The sequence below is a fragment of the Jaculus jaculus genome, chromosome 18, assembly GCF_020740685.1.
Source record: "Jaculus jaculus isolate mJacJac1 chromosome 18, mJacJac1.mat.Y.cur, whole genome shotgun sequence".
NCBI classification, from domain to species: Eukaryota; Metazoa; Chordata; class Mammalia; order Rodentia; family Dipodidae; genus Jaculus; species Jaculus jaculus.
The window spans coordinates 24,173,333-24,193,750 of NC_059119.1; the positions used below are offsets into that span (position 1 = coordinate 24,173,333).

The 20,418-nt window shown below is 41.7% G+C and overlaps 1 protein-coding gene across 5 annotated transcripts in view; it reads left to right on the forward strand.

Moving 5' to 3' along the window:
• Positions 1-20,418, forward strand: part of Ccser2 (coiled-coil serine rich protein 2) — a 134,214-nt gene that overhangs the window by 58,287 nt on the left and 55,509 nt on the right. For 4 of the 5 annotated variants that reach the window (XM_045137186.1, XM_004658007.2, XM_004658008.2 and 1 more), the window contains 2 exons: positions 10,439-10,529; positions 15,208-15,367. In XM_045137186.1, coding sequence (XP_044993121.1) covers positions 10,439-10,529; positions 15,208-15,367 — 251 coding nt within the window. Of the gene's footprint in view, positions 1-10,438; positions 10,530-14,417; positions 14,552-15,207; positions 15,368-20,418 lie in introns of those variants that run through there. The other variant, XM_045137188.1, reaches the window with a different exon arrangement.

Sequence of the window (20,418 nt, forward strand, 5' to 3'; positions counted from 1 at the left end):
CTGGGATAAAAGCTGTGCGCCACCATGCCTGGCTTATTATTGTTTTTTTTTTATCTGAGTGAGAGGGAATGAAAAAGAGAGAGTGATAGAGAAAGAGAGAGAATTGGCATGCCAGGGTCTCTAGCCACTGCACTTGAACTCCAGATGTGTGCACCATCTTATGAGCATGTGTGACCTTGCATGTTTGTGTTGCCTTGTGCACCTGGCTTACATGGGATCTGGAGAGTCAAACATGGGTCTTTAGGCTTCACAGGCAAGCGCCTTAACCACTAAGCCACCTCTCCAGCCCTTTTTGTTTTTTGAGGTAGGTTTTCACTCCAGCCCAGGCTGATGGGGAATTTACTGTGTAGTCACAGGTTGGCCTTGAACTCACAGTGATCCTCCTATCTCTGTCTCCCAAGGCTGGGATTAAAGGTATGCACCACCAACAATATGCTGACTTGATTATTATTTTGTTTTTTCTTTTTTAAATTTTATTTATTTATTTTTCTTCTTTTTTTCTTTTCACAATTTTTATTAACATTTTCCATGATTACAAAAAATATCCCATGGTAATACCCTCCCCCCCTCTTGTTTTTTTTCTTTTAAGTCTTATATAACAAAGATTTATTTGGCTTCCTTATTTCCTCTGTGGGAGGCTCTACATCTTTGGAATTTCTGGAGTGATAAGAATGTTCATGGTGGGCCCTGAGAGTTTATTAGCTGGTTTAAGATAGAAGTATGCTGTGTCTCCAAAACCAAACACTGAGTAGAGGAGGTTGGCTTTGAGCCATATATTATTAGTCTGCCATGGGGACAGAAGGAAAGGTGCTAGAAATCACTTGAGTTCCGTATGTGGTCAGCTAACATCAGTGTGCTTTCTGCATCATTGTGCCAGGAGGTGACATGCAATGGCTCCACTGGGGGAGAACATGGGAGTCTTTGTACTTTGGACTCTTCAAGATCTTACCCATGTTGCTCTTCTTTTGGTTGGTCATGATTTGTATTCTTCTTGACATACTAATGCTGCAACCATAAATATATCCCTTTTTCTGAGTTCTATGGTTGTAGTAAATTATCAAAACCCAAGGGAACAGCAAGACCCTCTGGGTTGGTTCTCAGTTGGCTGGAGGTGCAGAAGCTTTCAGCCTATAGCTGCTATCTGAAGTAAGGTCATTTTTGTGGAAGACTGGCCTGCACCATTTTTGCCTGATTCTAGATGATGTCAGAAGTTAGAATCTGCTAGCTCAGCCCTGACTTGTGAGGAGAAAGGGTGGAGGCTTGGAGAAGGGCCACCTTTGGTTCTTGGGCAGTTTCCCGGGCCCTGGCATGAAGCTATAGATGCACTGGTAAGCTATCCAAGGGAAAGGTAAGGGCTGCGGCTTAGAAGGGGGTATCCAGCTCCCATGGGGATGGCTTACCTGAACAGACTAGGGAATGCTGAACAGTAGTAGGTTTGCAGTCATTGAGGTACTCTACCTGTAACAGTTCTGATGAGAGCCATCGAGAGTGCGGGGGCTGGCTTTCAAGGCGCAGCAGGCCTGTCACGTGACCACTAGCATTGAAGCTTCCCCTGGTGGGAAAGATGCTTCTAGGGAACTGGGCAGCACTGTTGTAGCTTGTGATTTCCAGGAAGGTTGTTTACTAGGTGGGAGGACAAACCAAGAACCTATGAAGCCTGGAGTTTAGTGCAGCAGGTTGCCGCAGTCAGTGCCTCTCCACATCCGGACTGTGAGAATGACTGCTTTCGAGGGGAGCAGTGGAAGAGAGTGTTAGGGTTTCACAGGACCCATGTGACACAGGGCTGGCCGTTGAGCAATCACAGGTGGTGGTGTGGGTCTCAGAGACACAGCAGGCTGAGAATATTAGGGTTTTCCAGGATCCAGGTGACCGAGGGCTGGCTGTGGAGTGGTCGTGTGTGGGGCACAGGCACAGCGGGTGGTTCGTGAGGTCGTGGAGGCCTGGTGGAATGGGGGACCAGACAGCCAGTGTGGGCTGCTGAATCCATGGAGAGGTTGTTTACTTGAGGAAGGGAACTTGTTTCTCTCACAAATGCCAAGTGGAAGACCCTTGATGAAATGGTTGTGTATTTCATATGCAAACTATGAGGAGTTGGCCTTACAGTGACTGGGATAGGCATCTACTAAGTATGTCTTGTAAGCAGGCATTGGTAAGTGCTGTGATTAATGAGGTTTATTTTGATTGTATCCTGAGAGTCTCATAGGCTATAGTATTTTTCTTTTTTTTTTTTTTTAAATATTTTTTCTTTTTATTTATTTATTTGGGAGCGACAGAGAGAGAAAGAGGGGGAGAGAGAGAAAGAGAGCGAGAGGGAGAATGGGTGTTCCAGGGCCTCCAGCCACTGCAGACGAACTCCAGATGTGTGTGCCCCCTTGTGCATCTGGGTGATGTGGGTCCTGGGGAATCGAGCTTCAAACCGGGGTCCTTAGGCTTCACAGGCAAGCGCTTAACAGCTAAGCCATCTCTCCAGCCCAGTATTTTTCATAATTTTTTAAATCTTTTAAGCCTGAATAATTTTAATAATAATAATTTTAATTGTCCTATGATCAGATTTGCTTGCTCTTTTCTCAAATTTATTGTCAATACTCTTGAATGCGGTTGATTTTTTTTTTTTTTTTTATGAAAAGGTTGCACACATGGACTCCTTCCCCAAGCCCCAATTTTGCTGAGTGTCTTCAGTGGGGTTATATTGGTATTCATTGTGGGGACCAAGAGTCCTCAGCCAGTCTCTGCAGGGATGGGGTAACATGGTGTCTCATGCTATTCCCACCCACTCTGAGGCTCATACAGTCTTTTCACCCCCTCTTCCGCTATCTTCCTGAGCCTTGGTGGGGAAGATAGAGATCTGATTTAGTGTTGCTTTCTCTGTAGACTCTGGATCTCTGTTTTTATGAGATTTGAGTGACTACAGTGTCTGTCACCATTTCTCTGGAACTGGTTTTCAGGCTAGCTGTGAGAGCAGTGTTCACATCACTGCTTCTCCTGTAATGACTTCTGGGCCCGGGCAGAAGAGATGTAGGTGACCCATCCACTGGTAGACAGTTGGCACTCTCTTCTTGATATATTGGTATATCCTTGTTTTCACCTGTAGTAGGTTCCCCTGTAGGGCTTATGTTCCTAGCTATAGGATTTAAGACAGGTTTACAGGAAACAGGCATGAAGTCTGTTCTATGGAACAGGCTTCAAGGCTTCAAATCCAATTAGAAAACAGTTGCTTACTAAATTACATCTTTATAGGTTATGTATGTGTATGTATGTATATGTGTGTGCATATATATATATATATATATATTTTTTTTTTTTTTTTTTTTTTCTTCAAGGTAGGGCTTTGCTCCAGCTCAGGTTGACCTGGAATTTACTATGTCGTCTCAGGGTGGCCTCAAACTCGTGGCAATCATCCTACTTCTGCCTCCCAAGTGCTGGGATCAAAGGCTTGCACATATGTCTTATTTTTAACAGCTGTCAATTATTCTTTTGCTAATTCTAAAAAGTTTAGAAAATTTACCATTGTGATCATTTTAATAACTTTAATTATATTCACTTTTTTTTTGGTTTTTCGTGGTAGGGTCTCACTCTGGTGCAGAGTGACCTGGAATTAACTATGTAGTCTCAGGGTGGCCTCTTACTCACAGCAATTCTCCTGTGTCTACCTCCTGAGTGCTGAGATCAAAGGTGTGCACCACCACACCCGGCTATATATACATTTTATACAACAGATATTCAGAACTTTGTTTTGCATCTTGAACATTCTATACTTATTAGACAACAACTCTCTGTTCCTTGCCTCCAGGCCTTGGTAACCATCATTCTACTTCCTGTTGCTGTGAATCACATCAGTCCTCACATCGGTTGGACCATACAGTTTGTGCCATTTTGTCTTATTTTACTCAGCACAGTGCCTTAAGATTCATCCACCCTTTTATTTTTTTTCCTCCTACCACTGCCTCGTGAGTGCTGGGGTTTAAGGCGTGCACCACCACGCCTGGCTCATTTTTGAAAAAATATGTTTTATTTATTTATTTTAGAGAGAGAAACAGAGGGAAAAGGAGAGAGAGAGAGTGCGATCGAGGGCATAAATGGGCTTACCAGGGTCTCTAGCCATTGCAAATGAACTCCAGAAGAATGCACTCCATCTGCTCTGGCTTATTGGGTTTCTTAGGAATCAAACCTGTCATCTAACCTTTTTAAGACTTATGTTTCATTATGTATATGTGCATCTTTGCCTTGCATGTATTCATGGATAGACATTTAGGCTTCTTCTGTCTCATTTGTTTTTTTTTTTTTTTTTTTTTTTTGGTTTTACGAGGTAGAGTTTCGCTCTAGTCCAGGCTGACCTGGAAATCACTGTGTAGTCTCAGGGTAGCCTCGAACTCATAGTGATCCTTCCTACCTCAGCCTCCCGAGTGCTGGGATTAAAGGCATGCGCCACCATGCCCGGCTGCTGTCTCATTTTTTATAAATAATGCTGCACTAAAAGTAAATGCCATAGATTTTTTTTTTTTTTTTTGCTGCTATAACAAAGTGCTTCAAGTTTGGTACATTATAAAGAACAAATGCTTATTTGGTTCTCAGGTTTGGAGGCAGGGAAGTTAAATCATGATGTCATCCTGTCAGCTTGTGAAGATGCCCTCTGACGTTACCGTCTTGTGACCGACAAGTAGAAGGGGAGCGGGTACATGCTCCAGGGGTAGTTACGGGCATGGTGGGGCGAGGCACTAGGCTTTCCTGCTCCTGAGGGTCATTTGTTCTCAGGAGCGTCATGCCCCTGTCCCTGATTAGCTGTTAGTGTTCAAACCACTTGTCAACAGTCATGGCACTGGAGATCAAACCCTAGTACCAGCTTTCTTAGGGACAGATTATACCCAGACTGTGGGTGGATATGTCCTTCCTTTCTCCAGGTTTGGTTTCAGTTTCTTTGGATATGTGGCCAAAGGCTTAGGAAGTTTTATTGAAGTTACTATGCCTTTTATTTCCAGAATTAGGTTTTTGTTCCTTTTATTAATAGTCTGCATTTGGTAAGACTTCCTTATTTATGGTTCCCTTCAGTGCTTTGAGGATTAGAGTGGTTGACTTAGCACCTGGCTTTCCTCAGGTTGCTTCAACAGTATTTTTATTTCTATAAATGGGTATTGCCTTCTTTGTAGCATCTTATTTTTTTTTTCAGAAATTGAGCATTTTAAATATTTCAATATGTCAGTGCCAGAAATCATGCTCTTCATTCCTTTGAGTTTATTTTTATTACTTGCTATTAGCTGTAACTGTTTATTTCTAAATCATTGCTTGTCACATGTGGTCTATGAAGTCTCTATTACTTCAGCTTGTGGTTGAATGCCAGAAGTCAAAATAAGAAAAATTTAGAAAATGAATGGGGAGGGTGGAGAAAAGGAAGTGGGGGGAGGAGGCAGTTGAGGTAACAAAATCCGACAAGACAAGACCTTTGAATGTGGGCTGCGTCCTTGGGCCTGGGCTCCCGCAGGGTTCCTGGTCTTAGCCCTGCTCTATCCTTTCACCAAGCAAGAGGTGAGACTGAGTTGAAAGTGGAAGGTCTTCTTCAGTCTTTACCAAGAATGGCATCCTGCCCTGATTTTTGTGGCTTTGTAAATTTCCCATCATATATGGCACCATTGAATTACCTGTATTTGCCAAGAGCTCTTCTCATCCCTTTCCCTCCCTTCTTTCCACATTCTGTCTGTTGTATGTCTTAATTGTAACCTTTAATCTGGGGCAGCTGTGGACAGTTCCTTTGCTTTCCATTGTTTCTGGGGCTCATCCCCAGCCTTTCTGCACCTGTGAGTCCTGAATTAGGTTATTCATTCAGGTAACTCTAGACAAGTTAGAGCAGACAGACCATTCTTTGTGAGAAATGATGTCTCAGCTCTGCCCTCTGAAACCAACGTCCTGGAAGCGTGTTGTCTTCTAGACCATAGTAGAGCAGTGGAGCGAGGAGGAGCCTATAGACGGGTCACTATGGAGAAGGCCTAGTAACAGTTACCACTAGTTTTAAGTTGTCTTTTCTTTCTTTTCCCACCTACAGCCTCTGTGTGGTTGCTGTAAAATATGTATGTATGTATGTGATTTGTTTTGTTTGTTTCTTTTATGGAGTTCTGACAAACTTGATTCTTAGGTTTTGTCTAATTTTTCAATGTTTGTTTGGAGCAATGGTCCCTTGGATCTCACTGCCTGTTACCATTTTTGCAGATTTCACCATTTGTTTTTTCATTTTTTCAATTTTCTTTATAAAACAAATAGAACATGGGGCTGTAGGAACAGCTTAATGTAAAGTGCATTCTTTTTGAAGTTTTAAAAAACCATGTATTAGAGAGAAAGAGAGAGAGAGAGAGAGAGAGAGAGAGGGGCAGACAGAGTGAGTATGGGCATACCAGGGCCTCCTGCCACTGCAAACAAAATGCAGATATGTGTGCCTCTTTGTGCATCCGGTTTTACATGGGCACTTGGAGATCAAACCTGGTCCACCAATCAGGTGTTGCAAGCAAGTACTTTTAATGGCTGAGCCACCTCCCCAGCTTGTAAAGTGTGATCTTGTGTTGCTTGGTGGTGCATCTTAGTTATATACAAGTCCCCGGGTTCAGTCCTCAGCACAGCAAAGAAAGTACTTTGTTTTCAGATCCTGGAGAATATTTTAGAAGTGAGAAATCTTCCTTCCTGGTCTATTCTCTGGTTTCTCTTTAGCTTGGGTCATCGGCTCCCTGGTTTGTCCTTTGATTCATCCTCTTGACTTCTCTCAGATACCTGCTAATTTTTTTTCATAACATCTTTTCCCGTTTCTGTTATTTAATTTTCATCTATCTGTCTGTGTATCATCTATCTCTCTATACATACATGTTGTTAGTTTATATTTATTGTTCATTACTGTGCAAATAATGGGTTCTGTTGTGACTTTTTCATATATGCATGCTGGATACTTTGATATCACACCTCTACTGTATTCTCTTCTCTACGTATTCTGCCCACCTCGACTTTTAGAACTAGAGTCTAAACTGGTTTTCTAGTGTGAGCTTCGTTAGTGTTTTGTGGGCATCCTTATCCTAAGTGGGAAGGCTGGCAGTAGGGTGTCTGTTTGAAGACCTGACTTAATATGTAAATAGACTCAGTAACCCAAATATTATACTGGATTCAAAGATGATGGGAAAACTGTGGATGTGACCAAAATTTTAATGTAAAAGCCAGTTAAAGAGATGAGTAATGGGAAAAAAGAGAGGTGGGGGGAATAGAGAGAGGGAGAAGAGTACTGGTGAAAAGCAGAGAGGCGATTGTATTGATGTGGCCACTGTGGAAGAACAAAGACTTGCAGTTATCCCAAGTCCATCTTTGGGATACTGACATGATTGGGACGGGCAGGGGCTCTGCATAAAGGAGCAGTTGTAGTCCACGTGGTCCTTCTTGGATCACTGCCTCAGCCCAGTTTCTGCAAGGTGGTCCTAGGAAGCCTTATTGCTTGCAGAGATGAGTTGGGTCTCACAGTAGGATTATTTTGCTCCCAGGTACAGCCTTTCCCTTGTAGACAACTGCCTTTTATGGTAGTGGTCTGTCCTGTGAGGCTCTGCTCTTCTTGGAAAGCAAGGTGCAAGAGGGTTAGGACAGTGACTTAATTCTGTGCCTTTAGAGGTAGATACTTCTTAAGTCATTACCATGTCTTTTATTTTATTTTAAAAAATACTTTATTTAATTATTTGAGAGAAACAGCCAGGTTTTGGGGGGCCATGCCAGGTCCTTCAGCTGCTGCAAACGAACTACAGATGCAGATGCACGCACCACCTTGTGCATCTGGCTTAGGTAGGTCCTGGGGAATTGAACCTGGTCCTTTGACTTTGCAGGCAAGCGCCTTAACTGCTAAGCTATCTCTTCAGCCCATGACTTTTATTTTATTTTCCCCAGAAGACAGATCTTCTTTAGTCCTTTATAATCTGGCTCTTTACATGGCTTTGGTATGGGTCATCGGTCAGCACTAGTAGGTCTAAAGTGGGGTTGGGGGTTTCATTTTTCTAGCTTTATGAGATCAGTTCCTGACCGTTTTACTGTGAATGCCACAACTCTTGTGATAACTCTCCTTGGCTCAGAGCTTGGGAAACCTCTGAGTGTTTAGAAACTTGCTTTGGAAATGTCCCTAACAGCTGCAGCCTCTATTATGTTCCAAATGATGAGCTTTGGTCAGTAGCAAATAGATTGCAAGTGGCCCATGCACTTCTTATGTATCTCCTTTATTTTCATATGTACTTCTGCTCTCTCACTGACTCCTCCTCTGACCAGTTAGATGTGAGATGCTCACAGAAGGCCCCAGCAGAGGCTGATGGATGAAGGGCATACACAAAACTCTAGGAGCTCTGCACCCCACCTCTCAACCCCCTTCCTTCTGACACTGCCCTGAGGCACACATGAGCCCTTAGGATGCTACATAGCAAAGAGAGGCCCCCATGAGGATGTGGCACCAGATATGGGTCTTCCAACTCTGATCACAGGACTGCTTCCAGAGAAAAGCAAGAGCCAAACCACACTTTGCAAAACAGCTAGTGACACTAGTGTCATCCCCACAGTTACTGGGTTCCTACAGAGGAGGCTTGGGCTGGCCCTCGTTCTAGCATGGCCCCTGAGTTCTGGTTAGCCCTTGTCATAACAGCACAAGGGGCAGGTAGGGAAAACTTTGCCCCAGACTGCAGTCATTGGTGGGCTTGAGTGATTAGCATGCTTTTGCAGAGTCAGGCAGGAGTGATCCGAAGAAGAGGAGGCAGACACAGAGGGAGGAAGCAAAGACAGGCGTGCATTTCTGCTTTCAGCCTCCTGTGGCCTGAGTGAGGGGTAAAAGCAGTTTGCCAAACATACAGCACGCATCAGCACCAAATGAGCTTCCCTTCTGGCAATTAGATTTGGGGGATTACTAGAAGAAAAAGGTCGATTGCTAGCAAATACCAAGCTGAATAGTCAGAAACCAAAATACCTCAAAAACAAATAGGTCGGATACCTTAAACTTTGAGAGCAAACTAAAAAAAGCTGTCTAATAAATAGGATTCTATAACCAGCTCAAAATAAACCAATGGACTGTTGACCAAATCAGGGGAGGTTTGAGCCACAGAAAACCCACTGGCCTGTACTTGAGGAGGCAGCACTGGTCATTTGGGCATAGTGGGCCCTGGTGCCTATCCAGGTCATTCTACAGGTGAAGATGGCTTGTCATATGGCACTAAATGTGACCATAAGATCATAAGAAACACATCTCTCACCTCAATCAAAGGGAGGGAGAGGTAGTTTATTCTGGAGGCCAATATGACTGACAACGGCCTGGGATCACAGATGGAGCCTATCTCAATTCCATATTCTAGAGTTTTTATAGTAACTGAACAAAGAAAGTTAAAATTACTTTTCACCTAATTCTGTGGTTACATCAGGTAGTTAGGTTACTGCAAAGTGGAGAAATACTGCTTTCTGTTGACATTCTTAGCTTTTGGGTTGTATGGGATCTGTTCGTAATTCCAAAGGATTTACCTTATAGTCGCATGTTGTTAGGTCACAGAGTTGGGCAATAAATGGGTACTATTGAGGGTGCTAAGACAGCCTAAGGTAATGTGGCTCTGGATCTGTAACATTCCAACCCATAAGCACTGAGTTCTAATCAGTTACCTCTGTAGAATGGTCAATTGAGAGCTTGAGTTCACACACAGGTCTTTCTGGAACACACAATGAAGGAGAAATGTGTGAAGGGAAGCTCTGTTCCACTATTGCACAGCCATGGTTCTCAGACAGTTCCGTAGGAATTCTGCTAATAAGTGCTCAGTTTTAATTCCAGCAAGGTTTATGAAGCCAGAGAGTATGTATATGTGATATTGTGAAGGCACACATATATGTGGATGTTTGTGCAACAAGAAGTGAAAGGCTACCAATTTGAGGCTTTGGGCTTGTGGTGAGTCACTGCATATTGCTGGGAAGGGGTGGTAGAGAGCAAAACCACTCCTTTATGTCAGGAAGCAGAAGAGACAAAGAAGGAGGTACCAGGGCCCCTGTGTGTCCTTCACAGCATGGTCCAAAGACCTCCCATCGGGCCTCTTAAGCCTCTTAGGTAGGTCACCACCACCAACAGTAAAGTGGGACTTTGGTGAACATTCAAAAACCAAACTATATCTGGGCATGGTGGTGCACGCCTTTAATCCCAGTGCTCGGGAGGCAGAGGTAGGAGGATCGCCGTGAATTCGAGGCCACCCTGAGAATACAGAGTAAATTCCAGGTCAGCCTGAGCTAGAGTGAGACCCTACCTCAAAAAACCAAACCAAACCAAACCAAAGCAAAACAAACAAACAGAAAACCAAACTACAACAAGCCACATTTGCTTATTTTTAACTTTTAAAAAACGTAAATATTGAGTAAGCTCAAGTCATGAGTAGGTGATATTTTGACAACTAATGGTTATGTGTGTGTTTTATGTTTGTAGGATATTCTGAATAATCTTGACTCTTGTGACCTTGAGGATGATGACCTTATGCTGGATGTGGACCTGCCTGAGGACACACCTCTTGAACATGGTGAGCTGGGATGCTGAGCCTGCAGTGCAGACACGTGAACTGCTGGACTTGACATGTTCCTGCACTTCCGAGGGCTTTACGCTGCTTAAGGTAGCAGGTCAGAGGAAGAGACGTGTCAGAGGGCAGTCAAGGGGCACAGAATTGGGGAAGGGTACAATAAAAGACTTTAGGTCTGAGTTGTGCTTTGGAAGGATCTTACTTAATGAGAGATTGGTTTGTTTTTTTTTTTTAGAATTACAGAAAATTTATTTATATAACTAATTGGCTTTTTTCTTTACACATTTTTTAATAATTTATTTTTATTTTTTAAACTTTTATTAGCATTTTCCATGATTATAAAAAAAAAATCCCATGGTAATTCCCTCCCTCCCCCCACCCCCCAAGAGATTGTTTTAATTTATCAAATGGGCCTTTTTTCCCAGCCTTGACCCAAATTAATAGTCCAAGGAATTCCTTAAGGAAACAAGTTTGCAACCTGAATATCTTTTGCAAGACTGTTACGTGTTTGAGCTTTGCTCTTCGTGTTCTGAGGTGTCTCTCACTGTCTTTGTTAGGTCAGAAGCCCAGTTGAAAAAGCTTTTTCTTGTTTAGGAATTTTTCATGGCCACTCATTGCTCGCAGGCTGCTGCCTCACGTTTGGGCCTATCAGCATAGAGTCCTCAGTTTCATGAATTCCCACAGTTTTTCTTGTGTGTATAGTGTTGATTGTTTTATCATTTCTGTCTAGACTCTGTTGAAAAAGATGCCTTTCTAATCACTTCCTGAATCCCTCCAAGTTTCATTGCCAATTAAATTGCACTTGTTTCATGTTGAATTTCATAAACTCTTTGTTGAGAAATATGAAGTCTGTCATGTCCTTGACTACTTAGGACTGCTGTGTTTTCTTCTAGAAATTTTTCTTTCTGTTAATAATGATTGTGTTCAATAATAATGTTCATTATTTTTCTTATTTCCATGAGACTTTTTTTCTGAAATCGAATTGCAGTTGAAAACATTTATTTTTATTTATTTATTTTTAATTTTTGTTTATTTTTTATTTGCTTATTTGAGAGCAACAGAGAGAGAGAGAGAGAGAGAGAGAGAGAGAGAGAGAGAGAGAGAGAGAGAGAGAATGGTCACACCAGGACCTCTAGCCACTGCAAACGAACTCCAAATGCGTGCGCCCCCTTGTGCACCTGGCTAACATGGGTCCTGAGGAATCAAACCTCGAACAGGGGTCCTTGGGCTTCACAGGCAAGCACTTAACCACTAAGCCATCTCTCCAGCCCAGTTGAAAACATTTTTTTCAACATTTATTTATTAGAGACAGAGAGAGGGATATAGGGAGAGAGAGAAGGAAGGAGAGAGAATGGGTGCACCAGGGCCTCTAGCCACTGCAAGACATGTGCCATCATGTGCATCTTGCTCATGTGGGATCTGGAGAATTGAACCTGGGTCCTTAGGCTTCATAGGCAAGCACCTTAACCGCTAAGCATCCTTCCAACCCAAAAACTTTCTTTCTTTCTTTTTTTTTTTTTTTCCAAAATCTTTCTTGAAAAGATTGTCAAGTCTACTCTTGGAAACTCCATTGCTCCCATGTTCTGTGATATATCACTTCCCCCTGTGATTTCTCAGCCAATTATTTGTACAAAATACCATCTGTATTGTGCCATCCTTCATCTTCTGGGTATTATAGTTGTGATGTAGGAGAAGTAATTTAGGGCACTTTGGGTATTTATATTGTTCTTGTACCAAACCAGGAAAATGGGTCTTGTGAGTATTAGGCACAGGCATAATAGATCATGTACACTCTACTAGATCCTTTTCCCTCTGCAGAAGGCAGGTGTCTTGATATTACCTCTCTGTAAATGACAGTAAAGGGTCTTAAATCTGCTGTTTAATCATTGGAACTCTCATAGCCTTCCCTGAGGAGGAAGGAAGTCCGTTCTCCAGAAGAGTTCCTGAGGTCATAGTTAAGGGGAGCTGGTCTGGGTCAGCACATTAGCTTGCACATGGGTGAGGTATGATCACTTTAGGTTGGCTGTCAGTCTTCCTCCATAGTTCACCACAGACATGATTAGCCATGCAGCATTACTTAGTTAAGGAACTTATTTCCTTATTATTCTGTTTAGTCCTTTCCTGTCAGCCTTTAGGTACTAGTTCTGATTTGTCTCCATCTTGTGGTTTTGTTTGCTTTCCATTTTCTTTTCCATATGATTTCTTTCATTTTATTGGGCAACTCTTAGTGTGTGTGTATGTGTTTTTAAAATTTATCTTGTTTATGAGAGGAGAAAGAGAGAGGGGAAGGAAGGAAGGATGATAGAGAGATTGGGCGTGCCAGAGCCTTCAGCTGCTCTAAACGAACTCCAGATGCATGCACTACCTTCTGCATCTGGCTTACATGGGTCCTGGGGAATTGAATCTGAGTCTGTTGGCTTTCCAGGCAAACACCTCAATCACTAAGCCATCTCTCCAGCCCAGCTCTTAGTTTTTTAAAAGCTCACCCCTAATGCTGTTTCACATTACCTTCTTAGTCAGGCATTACAGTTTGTAAACAAGTAATTGATGCATGGATACCTCAGATAGGAGTACAGGCAGGGCTCTCTCTTCAGAGTCGGCCTGTCTTTCAGAAGTTAAGGCACACTGTCTTAATTTTGAACATTAGTCTTTTGTACTCATAGCAAATGTGTGTTTTCTAGTGTTTCTGCTGTTTTGGTTGATGTTAAGTAAGAAACTACCTTGGAGTCTGTATGTGGTGCCATTAGCAGCATAGCAGTAGCAGTGGTTAGCAGATACAGAAACAGCACATTGATGTATGTTTACATGGTAATTGCGTGGATATTTACCCATCTCCTGGCTTGCTTGCCAGTTTGCTTCTTGTTACTCTGTGTGCACTGTGTTGATACCATTCTAAAAATATATTGGTGATTCTGATAACAAAAAGTTTTTGCTTTGAGAGTGGAAAGTTTTCTGCCTGAATTAAGGAAAATATTTAAACGTGTATTTCATCAGTTATATAGAGCTCTTAAACTAGAACATTTCAATGCCAAATTGAAACTAGTTAAGGGAGTTAACAGAATCGAATATAATGTAAATGTGGGTTTGTAAGTGATGTTGATAGGACTAAACTAGCATCAGTTTTAAACTTTAAGGGTTATTTTCAGATTTTCCTTTTGCCTTCTTTTACTGATATTTTTGATAATAATATGATGGTCATAATGGTCACTGTAGGTTTTCCATAAATAAACTTAAAAAAATACATCATTATTTATTCAAGTAAAATGGCAATTCTTAGAAGTCATTTTAGTGTAAAACTTCTTATAAAAATGTTTCTACTTTTAAGAAATGCACACACACACACACACACACACACACACACACACACACACACGATAACGTGTATCTCCCCACTCACTGACTCCTCATGAATGCAGACAAAATGCCAGTGTCCTTATAAAAGCATGCTTTTATAGCTTATAAGTTATTATGCATTTCAAGGAAGTGAGCTCACAGTGAAGAATGAACATACATACACTTATCTGCATTATTCTTTTTTGTATTGGGAAGTTTGTTTTCATTTGCTGTGATGTGACAGTTAATGCATATTTCAAATTCAAGTTTTTTGTTAAGGGTAACAGTCATTTAAATAAGTAAATTTTTTAAAGTCTGGAATTATGTTGATATGTAAACTTTTTAGTTTTTAATCACAAGGCATTCAGAACATTCAAGACTTGAACTTTCTCATGTAATACTTCTTGAACTGGAGAAGCCCTTCCTGTTTTATGGCCCGGGGTAGTGTTTAGCCATATTTTTAGTAACAGCCCTAACTCAGTAGCTATGTAAGCTCCGCTGGAAGATGGAGTCACAGGGCAGGCTGGGCTTGCTTCCCACAGGGAGGGCTGGGAGTGTGCAGGAAGGAAGGCCTGCTCAGCAGCGCCTGGTGTGCAGCTATGTCTGAGTAGGCAGTCGGTAACACAATGTCTCCCTTGTGCAGATCAACTCTCCTAGAGAGTGCTCAGATATGTGAGGGCAGGAGCATTTGGGTAAGTGAAGAAGCTGGGGTGTTTCAGAGATTCTTTTCGTGCTTTTGTGGTGTTGGGACTGTAGGGAGTGGACTGTTTGTTGTTGAAAATACTGGCTTTGTTTGCAGTAGCATTTAGTCTTTCTGAACAAGCTCTTCCGTAAGCAGATTGAAGTAGCTTAATTTTTAAAAATGTGAGCTTTATTTAAAAATGATTGTTCTGCAAAGTTTATTTGTTCTTCTTGAACTCTGGGAACATTAATTATGGAATTCATTTTTAGGAGTGAATTATCTACTAGCCTTAAACTCGACTCTCTTATCAGTTGATCTTAAAATCAGAACCAACACCACTTCAGAGTGGTTGATTGTGCTTGAAATGTGCAATGCTGGTGTCAGGGAGGATTTGTTCATGCTACCACAGTGCAGCAATTAATTGTTCCCGTAAGAGGCTGTGGTAGACAGGTTGTAACTTCAGTTTGAACGATAGAAAGTTCAGGTTTCAACATGACAACTGTTTGTATTATTGTTATTATTGTGGAAAACTTCATTTGGCGACTAGCTAGCTTAAATGATGCTTTTAGTCTATTTCTGTCCATTTCCAGCAGCACTGAAGCCACAAGTAGTTAACTTTTCTGTGTGTATGCATGTTCATAGACTTTTACTTTTCAATCTGTCTAGTGGAGTGTGACAATATGAACCGCTTTGACCGACCAGATAGAAATGTTCGACAGCCTCAGGAAGGATTTTGGAAAAGGCCACCCCAGAGGTGGAGTGGACAGGAGCATTACCACCTTAGCCATACTGACCACTACCATCATGGGAAAAGTGACCTGAGCAGGTGAGTACTGTTCTACCTGGGCTTTGCTTTCTGTCCTCTGGTTATTTTGTATAAATAATGCTCTCACCAAACTTTTTGAGACACTAAAAAAATTTTTTTTTCAAGTTACCTGTGGTATAAATTAGAATAATAACCTGGTATTTTCCTGTTGGCTCAATTTTTTTCAGTAGCTTTTTCATAATTTTCACATTTACTTATGTCTTCAATATGGGCTTGTTATGGTATAAGTTTTTTTTTGTTTGTTTGTTTTACTTCTCATGTGGGAATGAATAAATGTTGACTTTGTTACATCATATATCTTTAAAGTGGTAATGGATAACCTTAGTATCAAATGATTGGTTTTCTTTTGTTTATATCATAAGTTAAATTTTTTCATCCTATAAATACTGCTAGAGTCATAAGCAGACACCACACAGTAGTAGAGTCTTTTCCTTTGTGAAGCTCAGGGCAGTCTTTAATTGGATCAGCCTTGTAACTGTGCAGGCCTGGGGTCAGAGCCTTGTCTGACACAGATTAGCTTTGCAAGTTTAATTTTTTTAACCCTTACCTACTTCCGGTTACTATCTGCAAAACATGCTTCCAAACACCTTTTTGTAGAATTCTAGGATCTAGAATAACAGCACTTGGTGTAGTGTCTGATATTGTAGACACCCAGAAACAGTAAATATTTATATTTTTTCCTTTTTGTTCCCCTGATTTCACAAGGAATTTGAGGGCTCCTGGAGCATATTAACAATGCAAAGAATAACACTGATATAAGGAAACAGTGGGAGGAAGTATGTGGTCTTCTGTACCCCTAAAAAGACAAAATTGTTGTTGAGGGCCTTTGTAGCAAAAGCAAATACCCAAACTTGATTATTACAAGATATGCCTGTGCATAAGATGAAAGATATGTTTCTTCTGGGTTTATTTGCCTTTAAAAAATTTTTTTATTTATTCATTTCATAGAGAAAGACAGAGAGAGACAGAGAGAGAAAATGAATGAATGAATGAATGAATGGGCTCACTAGAGCCTCCAGCCACTGCAAATGAACTTCAGACACATGTGCCCCCTTGTGCACCTGGCTAACGTGGGTCCTGGGGAATTGAACCTGGGTCCTTTGGCTTTTCAGGAAAATACCTTAACTGACAAGCCACTCCCCCCCTTTTTGATGTGTATGTGTGAATGTGGGTGAATGTGCTACGGTGTGCAGGTGAGGGTCAGAGGACAGTTTTCAGGTATTAGTCTCTGCCTTCACTTCATTGAGGCAGCCTCTCTCGTTGACTGCTCCATGTGCCAGGCTGGCTGCTTATGAATTTCCAGTAGCTTCTGTGGCTTCTAGCGCCTTTCTTGCTGTAGGCGTGGCTCTCGCAAGCTGGCTACAGTGCTTGACTTTACGTGGTTTCTGGGGATCCCAACTCAGCTAATCTCTCACACTTGTGCTTGGAAACTCTGCGCCCAGCCCCTTATTTGACTTTTTAAAACAAAAACTTGAGAGGTTTTTTTGCTTGAGTTCTTTCTTAGCAGAATATCTCAGAAATATGGTGGACAAGTCCTAAAGACCTTCTCAAAGTGAAAATAATAGTAATTTTCTTGACTGAATTTCTTTTTTAAAAAATGTTTTTATTTATTTGAGCAGGGAGGAGGGAGGAGAGAAAGAGAGAAAATGGATGCACTAGGGCCTCTTGCCATTCAAATGAACTCCAGACGCATGCACCACTTTGTGCATCTGGCTTTATGTGGGTATTGGGGATCAGATCCCTGGGCCTGGAGATTTTGTAAATAAGTGTCTTTAATTGCTGAGCCATCTCTCTAGTCCCTTAATGCTATTTCTTAGTTATGTTCTTCAGTGCAAGGCACAGATTCTAGTCCAGTTGAAGAAAGAATTTCTTCAATGGATTATGAAATGGTGGAGTCCAGTTAGAATTCTTCTACTGGTGTAATTCTGTGAATGGATATTGTTGAGGCAGTCCTGAAGAGTGCATGGGATACCAATCATTGCAGCCAGAGTTTTTGATAAGAAATGGGCCCCAGAGAGCTGGTGCTATCAGGCAAGAACGTGATGTGAAGACAGTCTGCATCGCTCTCTGAGTTGGATATGTAAGATCCTTGTGTGCACAGTCGATGGCGGGGGTGGGGGCCACTGTGGATAGTTACAGTGCAGTGTCAGTGCACGGGTCGTGATGTCTCAGTCATTGTGTGCAGGCGACGTGGATAAGGGACACAAGAAGCATGACATGTAGCAACTTTTTTTTTTTTTGGCTTGTATACCACAGTATGTGGATGTTACTTTGAACCCATCTGAAGGTTCAGCTGGTGAGACTGCAGACATGGTTTCTGTAGGAAAAGAAAAGACATTCCACCTGGCACACTGGCATGCATAAGAGCCTGTGTGGTAGGTCTGACATTTTCAGTGATCTCTTAAGTTTACCAAAGCTGGGTTTCTTGGTCATTTGGAGGAATGAGTTACATGCTCATTAACTCTCATTAACTCTAGATAACACAATGATATCTATCTAGTTGAAGGTAGAGGGAGGCACATTTCAACTTAAAGGAAACATAATCACACTGCAAAGTTGTGTAGCTTGTCATCTCTATCCTTGGGCATGATGAAACTGGAGCTGAGTATAGTCAGTCCACCATAATAATTACTTTAATAGCACTTCCCTCACCAAATTAAAAATATATTTTATTTATTTATTTAAGGAATGGAGGGACAGATAGGCAGATTTTATGTATGTATGTGTGTGTGAATATATATATATATATATATATATATATATATATATATGAATATGATATATATAGACAGAGAGAGAGATAGAAAGACAGACAGAATGGGCATGCCAGGGCCTGTAGCCATTGCAAATAAACCCCAGGCCTCCAGGCCCATTCACCATCCTGTGCTTACATGGATACTGGGCAATCCTGGGTCCTTAGACTTCACAGGCAAATGCCTTAACCTCAAAGCCATCTCTTCAACCCCCTAATTTTTTTTAAATTTATTTATTTTGAAGCTGTATTTATTTATTTGAGAGACAGAGAGATAAAGAGGAAGAGAGAGGGAGAGAGAGAATGGGCATGCCAGGGCCTGTAGCCACTGCAAAGAAACTCTAGATGCATGCGCCCCTTTGTGCATCTGGCTTACGTGGGTCCTGGGGAATTGAACCAAGGTTCTTTGGCTTTGAAGGCAAATGCCTTTAACGGCGATGAGGTCTTGGGGTGGGGGTGTATAATGTGTTTGATGGGTCTCTCTTCTGGGCAGGTGATGAGGAGGCAGTTTCATGGTGGCTGGAGGTGGCAGAGTGGTGAGATTGATAGTGCCAATGTAGAAGATTGTTGTGACTTGGTCCTGAGTGAAGCAGAGACTTCTCTCATACCATTCCTGTACTGAGCTGGCTTCAGGGCAGTTCCTGGCAGACACCTGTTTTACAGTAGTTGAGGGAGATGGGCTCTGTGCACTCCGCGAGAAGACAGAAGGGAGAATGAAGGAGTTTGCTATTCTTGTCAACAGCTATGACATAAAAACACCAGGTATAAAGGGAAGATGAGCATGAAGAGGTGAGAGATAGAGGGCCTGGGGCAAGAGGAGGCAGAGGGGCATTTTGGGATCAGCGGAAGAGTAGGAACATAAGAGAGTTTAAGTTTGAGAGTGTCCATTGGGGTCCTGCCTGTGATTCTTAATGAGGAGAGAAGCACATAGCATTCTTAGAGTTTGCTGATCGGGCTTAGCAGCTCCCCAAGAAAGGCTTACAGATGTGTTTTGAATGGTGGCAGGTTGGCCAGTTTATTTTTTTATTATTATTATTATTATTATTATTATTATTATTATTATTATTATTTTGCTTTTCAAGGTAGAGTTTCACTTTGGTCCAGGCTGACCTGGAAATAACTATGTAGTCTCAGGGTGGCCTCGAACTCACGGTGATCCTCCTACCTCCATGTGTGCCACCACACCCGACTCTGGCCAGTTTATTTATCCCTTTAAGCTTTCTTTTTTTTCTTTTTTCTTTTTTTTCCTTTGAGCTTTCTTGCATGTTTGCTGGGTCTTCTAGATGTCCCAGAGCCAAGGACTAGAATGCGTAGTGCAAAAGGAAACTTCCTTCAAGGCACACTTGACACTTATTTTCTCTCTGCACGTCAGTAATAAAGAGTTTGAATGTACCAACCACAGGGCCTTTTAATAGTATACATATACAAAATCTCTTCTCCTGTTCTGTAATTTTTTGACAAGTGGTCTCCTTTCCTCTCTGGTCTCTACTTCCCATCATTGGCAGTTAGTTACTTTTAACTCAGCATGTTGGGAAGACTGGTGGTTAAGAAGTGCTGACTTTGTTTTCTGGTGTCCTCACCTGGGTACTGCACTCTCTTGTGTTGGCCTGTTCATCCTTTCTTCCTTTGTCCCAAGTGCTCTCTTTCCCCAGTATGTGAATCTCTCTCATATCTTCACAAACTCATAATCTCTCTGTCTATTTCTCCTAATTATAACTGAAACCTACCTCTTTCCTGAATGCCTTTCTTGTCTAGTAGAGTTCATATTTTCCAGCATTCCCAGAGCTTTAGAGATAGGGTCTTTGACTTCATTCTTCATTGTCACTTCTAATAAATGAACCATTTTAAGTCCTTGCTTGAGACTTAGGGCATTTGGCTAAATTAGGTCCTTTCTAACTGATTATTCTACCCACACTTTACAAAAATGTGGCCCTTTGGCTTATGTCTTCCTTTATGACTTTGCCTTAGTCCTGACTGGCTCCAGTGTTGTGCAAATGATTCCTTTACCTCTTCTTAGTTCCTTGGGATTCTCTGTGTAAACTGTATCATATGAGAACAGGAGCTTTGCTTTTCCCTGTTCAGTCAGTTCATTTTGAGTTTCTTACACAATTGCTGTGCTATGCTTTGCTGAGCTGTACTGTTCTGTACAGTCGTCTGGCATGATGTTGAACAGAGTGATAACCATCAGCTATGCCTGACTTCTGATACTTGGGGAAATATTTGCCTTTTACTGTGAAGGATTCTTCATATAGTCTATAATTTGGCCTCCAAGGTAAACAAACATGTATCTTGTGTACAC